This window comes from Coccinella septempunctata, chromosome 1 (assembly GCF_907165205.1).
Source record: "Coccinella septempunctata chromosome 1, icCocSept1.1, whole genome shotgun sequence".
Classification (NCBI taxonomy): domain Eukaryota; kingdom Metazoa; phylum Arthropoda; class Insecta; order Coleoptera; family Coccinellidae; genus Coccinella; species Coccinella septempunctata.
In genome coordinates this window covers 34188495-34199690 of record NC_058189.1, presented here as the reverse complement: position 1 = coordinate 34199690, position 11196 = coordinate 34188495, and the positions used below count along the sequence as shown (strand labels likewise).

Below are 11196 nucleotides of genomic sequence, written 5' to 3'. Positions count from 1 at the left end.
TTTATTCCAGTTTTCAGAGCTCTCTCCCTAGCTGATATATTAAAGTAGTTTAGAAAACCCGGTAATTCCGAGCAATCTTCAGCAACTGCGACGTCTTCGGTAAATCCATGGATAGCTTTACTAACAATGTTAACTTGAAACAATATGTCGTACCAAGCCACCATCGTAACTATGAACTCAAATTGCTCCGTATGTCGATGTAAAGACAAGGCCTCTGATGCTGCAACTGCGTCATTTGTTTCTTCAGGAAGCAGGAAGATTCAAAAATAACATCATGAGCTCAAGCGAAGATGGAGCGAACAGAAGTACTGCTTGAAAACCTACTATCCTAGCGAGTTTCGCAATTTTTTTGCACGGATGATCCTTCAATATGCTCCGATATCGAGTCCCATCGCTTCGTTGAGCCAGAGAGTATAACGGGTCCAAAGAAAATGCCTGTAAGTTCTGCTCCTTAACAGTCGGTTTATAAGCAACGAAAGACTTTTTCACATCTACGTTTTCTTCATAATTATCAACAAAACGGCATTTTATAGATAGTTGTTCAACATGGCTTACATGAAAACTACCTAGCATTCGGCGCCCCCCCTCAGAAGCACCGTGAGCTTGTACGAATTTGGACAACCAGTTGTGTTCTGTTTAGGCTTTTTACTGTGTCCTTACGCCATCTTAGGCACAGCATTGTTAATTTCAACCCAACAGTAAAAGGTTCATCCGATATACACTTTCCAAATTTCATCTATCGAACGATTAGATTGATTAGAAGTGGTCTAAAACTTGGTTCCAATAAGATTTGACCCAGATAACAGACAGGTATATCTGAATATGCGATAAAAAACAGGTTGTTTCATTTGAAATAATAAACCTTGCGTACTTGAATATGAACTTGGAATTGACATTCGACAATGACACACAAAGAAGGTAGACCATGCATATAAAAAATCAGTAAAATCACACTGTATAAAGCTGCGAAATTGAAATCGGAATTCCAACAAATGAAACGTAAATGGTATAGGGGGCATCGCGGGCACGCCGTATGATCTGGATATACCAGGGGATTTGGATATGATTTTGATATGATGGGGATTATACCATCCCCATATTTACATGACGCATCGCCCGAATGGCGAATGCTCTTCTTTTCATTCAGTGCTTGGTCTCTTGTGACACAGACACAGTCGTGGACCGTGAATTAATTGCACAAAATCGATTCAAGGCAGTAGCGGGTAAACAGACGCCGTGACGTCACCGGTGCTCATTTCCGCACAGGGGGAGAGGTGCGGTAGCCTTGGACTGCCGCTTGGGGCCAGTCTACTTCGCCATGTCAGTTGAAGCGCGTGTGGATTTCTGGTCCCCCGCGTCGTTATGATCTCTTCTGCAAAAAAGCGAAAGTGATTTCGGTTTATGGATCGAGTTATTGTGTGTACACGGTTCATTGTTCGTTCGTGAAAAAATTTTCCGACTGGTGATTATCGGTTGAAACTCAACGAGCCTGCATAGAGTATCGCAAGATTATCACAGGAAGCGAATAGTCGGTATCTGAAATTGTTCAATCAGGGAACTTATCTATTTCTTTTGAAAATAATTAATCACCAACGGAACATTCCGTTTTCTCAATGCATTCCTTGACGTCTGCGTTCTAGACGTTTGAAACTTATGGAAAGTTTCCAAGAAATGTACCGAGAACAAAAATTAAGAAAATTACCGATCCAGACGAATCAGATGTAAGTGAAAATTGGAACTTCGTTCTTCGATTGTGGCAATTATCAGGTTGAAGATTGTGTGTTAAACTTTGCTCGTTTCATTAATGAACGATTTCCCACAGTTGATTCATACCGAAAGAGATGGGCATCGAAAGATTGGAAGATCAAGATGCATCTACAATAACTTAACAACAATGTCTAAGACATTGGAAATTTTCGTGTTTCTTATACCTACTGGTTGAGTCTTTGACTCGTACAAATATTTTAACAGTACCCAATTTTTCGAATTTCACAGATATTTTTTATTTTTAAATATCAAATTACTGGAGAACGGCGCATTATATGAGAAATTATGAAGAATACTCTCATTTACAAAACGTTCAAATATTCATTAGATAGCGTCTAACTTAGTTGACTTGGGTGATATCTTGTGTTGGAAAAAGATTAATCAAATAAATGAAGAACTATATTCCGAAAGTAATTTCATTCGATTAAACCGTTTGTGAGATAGAACTATAAATAACATCTTTTTATGGTTTTTCAACAGCCTGTATCTTTTAAACCGAGCCGATTCGGAAAAAATTTAAAGTGTTTCTCTTGACCTCGAGAATCTACTGTTAAAATATTTTTACGAGTCAAAGACTCACCTTTTATATGAATCTTGTCGAATGAAATATGGTAAATTCAGCTAATCGGAAAGAACCAGTGAAATGGTGATAAGTAAGCCAGATCCTCATCTATACTTCAAGAAATTATTTTTTTCAATAATACAGGGTCTCCGGTAAACCTTGTACAATATTGGAACTAGCGACAGGTCATGACCCTTCAGAATAGTGTGAATAGTGTTATTACACCTTATTGAAAATCTTATCGTTTTCGAGATAATTCACATTTTCTTGATGTCTTCGAAAGGCTAACTGATTTTGCCATGGTAAAACCTCGGGTAAAACCATGAAAAACGCCTTCCGCACTACTTTCATCAAGCATGCAGCTATGTGTGCCCCCCATAATATGATTTCGGGGTGCGCACTTATTTTGAGGTTTCACCAAGGGAATTACGGGAAAAAATATCATTGGAACCATCAATGTTTTTGAGAATATGATCTATGTCTTACTTTTTATCAGTCCTCCAGGACCAAGATTTCAAAGAAATAATTCAATAACTTTTTCGGACGGAGGCCTACCGCATTCTGCCTTTAAGATGTTTCATTAAAAAAGAAACAAATTGAATGACATCTCCTTTTTAGTTTTTCAGACTGGCAGATGTAGTTACGGCGTAGTTTCTTCAAGAAAATTCAAGAGGTTTTCAAATGAATGAAGACCGTATTCCGAGCCGTATTCTACTTTTAGGATACGCTTCAAAAAGAAGAAGAGAATTGAGTAATCTTCCTTTTATAGCTGGTTAGTCGTCCAGACGGGTGAAAAGGGGGTAGTTTTGACGAATTAACTCAATAACTTGTTTAAACGAAGGGGTGCCGCATTCCTCTCTCAGTACATGTTAAAAATGAATCGAATGGCATCCCCCTTTATAGTTTGTTACGCGTACAGAGGGTAAAAGGCTCAGTTGTAAAATGGTATTCCAGCTTTTACAGTATGATACATATTTTCAGTAGTTCGGGAAAATCTTTAATACATCTGAAAAACTTGTGGGGTTCTTCATTTTGTTGAAATAAAAGAGTTATCGATTAAAATCAATTCGGTCCAGATCTCACTGTAAGCAGAGGAAAAATGTCAACGGGGTACCATACATATATTCGTCTGATACATGAAAACAGAGATAAAAACATCAGAAAAAATTCTCTCTCTGCCCCTATAAGTGTAATGCTCGGTGTAATGATAATGAATTTGTGTAAAGCATAAGCTGAAATTATTATACAGAAGGATATCTTCATCATAAGACAAAATCCAAAAACTTCTATCCCCTTCTTTCTACCATGATGGTTGATGGAGTGAGAATAACTGAAACAAAAAAGGAAGGAAAAACGAGAGGGGTATTGAATTTTATATTTCTCATTGAATGTTGAAATTTGTAACCCATCTCAAAAAAAATCGGTCACCGAATGAATTCCTTCGAAACCACCCTGAAATTTATATTTTCTGCAATTCTTTTCCAAGTGGTCTGTCTATAATCTCGTTTTCTGCGCCTCACTCATATCTCGGACTATCAACAGCATTCCATCTAAAGAGCATGCTATTACACCGACTATTGCCAGTCTTAACCCGATTTAGCGTACACCAAATTTTTCTAGGAAGATCAATACAGGGACTATATCAATAATCAGAAGTTTATTGAAGAGATTACAAGAATTCTCTTGAGAATTCCATTATTTGTGACTATTATTCGTATAAAGAAAATCATTAGTCCTTAAAGGCTTACGAGATTTCAATCTGGCACCTCTGGAATCTGGTATATATGATACTGGATATGATAAAACTGGGAATGGATTTCCAAGACTTCGAGACTGCCACCTGTCGGCGAATATGAGGTGGTACGATGTTCGAAATAACGGATAACCATTGCAGAGGTGTAGATTTGATTTGGTTCCAGTAGAAATCCTCATAGAATCATTGAGTAGGGTATAGATTTTATTAACGTGAGCACTGTTGAACCAAACAGAGCAACAGTACTCAGCAGCAGAAAAACCTAATGACCAAGCCGTACGAAGTGTGATGGCATCAGCATCATATGAAGAAACTGCTAATTTTTGAAGTACATATATACTGTTCTTTGATTTGAATTTTAAACGTAAACTTTCCAAATAAATTTAAAAGTTCAATGAAGAGTCTAATTTTATTCCGAGATGTTATCGCATGAAGCCGAAAATAAATTCCCAGTAGTACTAGAGAGTACAATAAAAAGGTAATCGAATTTGATAAAAAAACCAAAATATTATTAGCTTTTCATGAACATTTTGAATGTAGCACTTTGCAAGTTACATTAATTAAATCAATCGAATTTTAAGTAAAAAAACTGAGGAAAAGGATATCACGTATTAACGAAATATATCGAACTATTGATGGAAATGATCGAAACGAAAGTGGAAAAACCTCGGAAAAAACATACAAAAAATGGAAGAGGAAGAAAGGAAATGTTCTGGATCAACTGAACTAGGGTCAAAGGGAATCGACATACGTCAAACCAAAATGAAAGCATAAACAAATATTACGATTAACCCTCAGAGAACAAATATAATAAGAAGAAAACAAAGCAACAAAACGATTAATAGGATAACATTATCCGCAAAACGAATTGAAGCAAAGGGTACAATAACTTGATTATTTAATATAATTAATTATTAAATCAACTATCATTAAAGGGGATAACGAAAACAAATTTAATTTATATTCGATTGTCAAATTATTAAGTCAATGAAAAAAGTAAAATTTTGACCTGAAGAAATAATAATGAGATAATTTTCATTTAAAAAAGATGGGAGATTAGAGAAGAAACAAAAAGACATACATATAAGCAAGAACGCAGTCTTATACCAACCACACATTGCCAAACGTGCGCTAGGTAAGTTCTATAAAACAGGAGAAATGGCACTCTGAGAGTTCTACAACATATGTATAGAGAGTTTTATCGAAAATACAAAACTTCAAAACTTTTTAATGTATCAGCTATAAAAGATTAAAAATTGAAAAAAACAAATATTTCTTATGTTGCAAGCATTAATCTTACAAAGAGTTCTGAGTAGCGTTCGGTGAGTCCAACAAAATATGTTAAGAGAATTTCATCGAAGAAACGAAATGCTTCAATTCATCAGCTATGATATTATCCCAAATTCCCGGAAATTCCAAAAACGTAACACTTTGTATGTTATCAAAAAATATTATCAGAAGAGTTCTGAGTAGAACTCTGTGAGTTCTTCAAAACATGCCTAAAAATAATCTTAGAAGTGTTCCGAGTAGCACTCTGCCAGTTCTTCAAAATATGTCGATCGAGAGGAGTTCAATCCAAAAAATAGAACTTTTCAATGTGTTTGCTACAATACGACAGTGGCGTATATAGGGGGGGGCCCAGGGGGCCCGGGCCCCCCCCGAAATGAATAAAGAAAACTGAAATACTATAATAAATTAAACAGGCTCGAGAAGCATGGCTACGGCGTCTGATGTGAATATACAACAACTGTTTGTTCGCGTGACGATTTCTAAACTGGTTGGGAACCTATACGCAGGCTCAGATCTTAAAATTCGGAACATGCGTACCAGTTACAAATCTCCGAAGCTCTGATCATGTCTTTGAATCCGCGAACGGTTCTTTTCTATCTGCGCTTGCGTGAATAAAGCTAATCTGTAATACGCACGACACGGCTGAAGCCGCTAGGACAGTAGTTGATGATTACCTAAATCTCACGTTTGCGTTCTAATATCTAATATAATAAGTCGTAAGAGTATTTTAGTGTTCTCGGGTCGTAATTGAAAACTGACCAGTGAAAGAAAATCACAATGAAGAGACAAAGTTCAATTCAAGATTTTTTCACGAAAAGACAAAATGTGGATAGACCTGGAGTTGAAAATTTAGAAGCCCGCGTTGCCGTGGAAGGACAAAGTGAAATTGCTTGTGCCGATGTCTTTCAAACCAGCTCCTCTGGTCAAGATGTGGAAGGTATTTTTCAAGTTATTAAAAATGTAAACGATATTGGAAATTACTGTCAAAGGAGTTATATTTGTTCATTAACAAATGATGAAAAAGTTTCATTGTTAGAAAATGTATGGAAACCTCAGTCTGGTTACAAATTTCCTACCACTTCGATTTCAAACCACACGAGATCCTTTCAAGCAAAATGGCTTGAAGAATTTGAGTGGTTAACGTATTCAGAGGAGAAATGCGGAGCATTTTGTAAATACTGCGTGTTTTTCTCTCAGAGCGAACATGTAGGGAAAGGAAATCACCAATCATTGGGAATATTTGTGACCCAGCCTTTCATAAATTTCAAAAAAGCTAGGGAAATGTTCAAAAATCATCAAGATTCGAAATACCATAGGCAATCCATTTTGATTGCTGAAAACACAAAATCCTTGATTAAAAAAAAACGTGTAAGTGTTATTGATCAAGTGAATTCTCGAAGAAAATTAGATATTGAGAATAATAGAAAGAAACTGGTTGCTATAATTCAAACTATTAAGTTATGCGGAAGGCAAATGATTGCTCTCAGAGGTCATAATGATTCTGGACGAGTGAGTCTTGAAGAACCTGACGAAAATGACGGAAATTTCCGATCATTGTTGAGATACCGAGCTAACAGCGGAGATAATCTTCTTAAGGACCAATTGATCAGTGCTGGTGGAAAAACAATGTACACAAGCCCTGTCATTCAGAACGACATCATTAACACATTTGGTTCTTTGATTCAATCCAAAATTGTGGCAAAAGTAAGGAATTCTATCTTCTATTCTGTTTTAGCGGATGAAACCACTGATATAAGCCAAATAGAACAATTTTCACTTTGCATTCGCTATGTTGATGAAGAAACTTTCAAAATCAGAGAAGATTTCCTAACGTTTGTCCCCGTTCATGATGTAACTGGTGCAGGTTTGGCGAAAACTGTATTAGAGACCTTGTCAAATTTAGGTCTTGATTTGAACAAATTGAGAGGCCAAGGATACGATGGTGCTGCCACTATGAGTGGCAAGTTCAGAGGAGTTCAAGCTGCTATCAGAGAAAAACTACCATTGGCCCTTTATACACATTGTTCTTCGCATACACTCAACTTGTGCTTGTCAGATGCAAGTAGCATTTCCTCTATTAGAAACTGCATGGGTGTCATTAAAGAAATATGTGCATTCTTTCATGCATCAGCTAAGAACACAGAGATTTTAAAATCCACGATTTCAGAGTGCTTTCCTGATGAAAAGAGAAAGAAGCTGATTTCATTGTGCGAAACGCGATGGGTGGAGAGACATGACTCAGTTATTCTATTCAAAGAAATTTTAGAAGCTATCATACTCTCCCTACATAAGATAGAAGAATCTAGTGTTTCATCAACTAAAGCATTTGCTTTAAGTCGTGCCATTTGTACTTTTCCATTTATTGTTAATCTTTTCATTTTGAGCCAGATGCTGTCGACTACACACAGCTTGTCTGAGACCCTTCAGAAAAAAAACATTGACCTTAGTCAGGCTATAAGCAACATCACAACTGTTTTAGACCTACTGTCAAAACAGAGATCAAATGCCGAGCAAACGTTCAAACCATTATATGAACAGGTGAAGACAATAGCCTCCAAACTTTTTGTCACAGAGGAGCTTCCACGATTTTGTCGGCTTCAAACAACATGCAACAATGTACCTTATACCACAGAAGAAGAATATTATAGACGAGCAGTTTATGTGCCATACCTGGATGATTTTTGTGAAGCGTTAAGGGAAAGATTCCAATCTCATAAAGACACAATAATATCTTTACAAAACATTCTTCCACAATTTTGTATCAGAACAGACATCACTTCATTAGAAGCTGCATTGAAATTATATGAACCAGATTTGTCATTTAACAACATTGTGCGAAGTGAGTTTAAGCTGTGGCAAGAAAAGTGGAAACAGGAAAGACCTGAAGTTCTGCCAAAAACGGCGATTAGTTCTCTAGAAAACTGTGACAAAGATCTATTCCCCAACATTTATATCCTTCTAAAAATACTAGCTGTTCTTCCCGTGTCAGTCGCTACCGTTGAAAGGACTTTCTCTAGCCTAAGAAGACTGAAAACTTACCTAAGGAACAGCACATCTGAGAATAGACTAAATGGTCTCGCATTACTCTCTATTCACAGAGACATCACAGTTAGCGACGAGGAAGTTCTTGATAAGTTTGCTAGTGTACCGAGAAAACTGGGGTTTGTTTTGTAACCATCTATGTAAGCGAATGTTCAGCTAACCTCGTCTTCATGTCGTCAATTAATTTTTATTTTTTCCACTTATAATAAAATGAAATTTCTCATTGTCGTTTTTTTTCTTGTTCAAAACATGATGAAGCCTTTTGTGAAAACCTCACTACTCTATCAATTTCTCGTCACGTTGCAGGAGTCCGTTAAATGGGGATAGTTCACAGACGTGAGTGTTGGCTAGAAATAGCAACCCATGGTAATTTTTTTTGCATCATAACTTTTAAGATTTGAAAACAATGTGTACGAGATATTGATGAAAAACAGGGAGACTATGCCCAAAGTTATCCTTTGATTCTCAATCGAAAAATTGCATCCAACCTAATCTAACCATTGGATCATTTGATGGTGTAAGCATCTCGGGCCCCCCCCCGAAAATATTTTCTATATACGCCACTGCAATACGATATTCATAAGTACTTCGAAGTGTGACGAAAATTTGACTCGAACATAGGGAATGCCACGAGAAAGAAGAGGACTGTAAAAATACAATTCGCAGTCCCCACTCTAATGACAAAACCTAGTAGGAACTGACTTAGAGAACATTCGATACCTAATTGTTAGACGGATTTTTGAAATATATTTTCTAAAATAAAACTAAAAAATTATTTTTGCTATGATTTGAAAAAATTCGAATCATATGAACCGAAATGAAGAGATAAATAAACTCAATGCTTCAAGGTGCGTTTTCCTCGGTACCTATGGCTTTCACAATAATGGTCTTTTAACGACGATCTTCCAATAAACATCGTTTAACAATATACGTGCCCAACAAAGATTATAGGTGATCTCTATAATCTTTGCTACCTAACTGATCGGCGCGTCTGCAGTTTGACTCAAAGATTATAGAGTCTAACCTAACTTAACTCTATAATCTTTGGTTTGACTATTCTCTCGATATCTCTCGTTTTAGATGCAGAGTCATACGGTAGGACCATAGGTCCCAATAGGAATTCACAATTCAGAATCTCCAACTCTTGGAGAAATCGTAGATTCTGCATGCTTTACGTTAGGCTATCACAATAACTGAAGAGCAAAAAAAGTTCCACTAGGTTGGAAATTATGCCCAGGAAAAAATTCAAAATTTCAAGGTCTTTCTGCTAGTTCTGGGGGGTTATTTTTTCCGCCCTTAAAAAAAAACCACTAGCCAACACAGCTTTTCTCGTGTTTCAATCTCCTAGAACAACTCCAGTCGCAAAACCTGGAGGAATGCAAGTAGTGCTCCGACCACCACCGCAGTTGGACGATTGTCGTTGAACGACAGTTGTGTCAGAAGTTCCGAGTAAAGCGAACCTTAAGGCTGTTATAAAATTAATGAAAAATTCTTTAGTGAAGCATGCCTCAATGTGCCATACTAACGTGCAACAATACCCATCGACGTACAAAAGGGGGTAACGTACGTTATCATCGTTTTCCCGGAGATAACAAGACTCGGATGAGGTGGATAGAACTATGTGGTAAGACGGTATCGAACAGTTCAACGGCTCGAGTGTGCTCTCATCATTTCAGTAAAGTTTGTTACGAAAGAGACGTTCAGCATGAATTATTAGGATTGCCTTCGAGGTGTAGACTAAAGAAAGGAGCAGTGCCAGATATTAATCTTCCCGATCAAACATTGAAGGAGGAGGTTTTGCCTGGGAGTGCCATCGATATACTGCTAGCTGTTGGTCTGGTTCCTTCGCAATCGCCACAGAAAAACTTTGGAGGTCTTCCTTTGGAGTAAGTAATTTTTCTAATGAGAATTTTTTTCAGTTTCAAATGAATATAGCTGGACCAATGAGGCAGAAATTCGAATTAGTTCAATTAAGATATATAATATTATATGACACCCGCCATTATAAATGTCACCAAATATTATCACCGTATAAATCGAACCAGTTGCACAACTTTTATTCAGGATGCCAACGGAAAGACCGAGGGAAAGATCTTCTCATTGAAGGAGAGTAGATGTTGATCATGGTTTCAATCTTCTCTGACCTCATATAAGACTCAATTGAAATACTAAACATTAAAACAACTTGAGCTTAAGCTATTAGTGCTAGATCGGAAATACATGTCTTGTTCTTCGTACTTTTTCTTGATCTGGTGTGATGGGTACTTCTACCTTAGCAACCACCCACACAGCCAAATTCTTCTTTGCGATCCTTTTTTCATTGTTTAATTTCATTACTTGGAAATCTGATCTCTTCTTGACATCGGTATAGGGAAATAGACCTCGGTAATAATAATAAGTGTTCTAAGATAATAAATTTATTGATGAAGGCTTTTCCCTTTTAGCTTCAATTAATCCATTATTTTTTATTTATTTATTTTCTAAAGAGAGCATCTACAGGTTCATATCTGATGCTCATAGATTATATGATAGAAAGATACCAAACATAATGGGTACACGAGTGGGTACATGTTTACTTCTCGATTTACTTCCACACAAGAAAAAAAAAACAAAAGCCAGAAAGCAGAACAACAATACAGACAAGCTAAAATTTTCAAAGTCATTAATTTCTTTGTATATGCAGCAATGCATCTGGTGTAGATCCCGTTCCTTCAACAGAAAACAGAAGCAGTACGCATAAGTGCATGAGACAATCTATTATAAAATGCATGTGCACTCATAC

The 11196-nt window shown here is 36.7% G+C and overlaps 1 protein-coding gene across 6 annotated transcripts in view; it reads left to right on the top strand.

Annotated features, from left to right (window-relative positions):
- The first annotated feature begins 1299 nt into the window (after positions 1 to 1299).
- LOC123312543 (protein PFC0760c-like) overlaps positions 1300 to 11196 on the top strand; it is a 31743-nt gene continuing 21846 nt past the window's right edge. The window contains exons 1-2 of one of the 6 annotated variants that reach the window (XM_044897061.1): positions 1300 to 1721; positions 9917 to 10300. In XM_044897061.1, coding sequence (XP_044752996.1) covers positions 1654 to 1721; positions 9917 to 10300 — 452 coding nt within the window. In that variant the 5' untranslated portion in view covers positions 1300 to 1653. Of the gene's footprint in view, positions 1722 to 9911; positions 10301 to 11196 lie in introns of all 6 variants that reach the window. The other 5 variants (XM_044897026.1, XM_044897057.1, XM_044897035.1 and 2 more) reach the window with 5 other exon arrangements.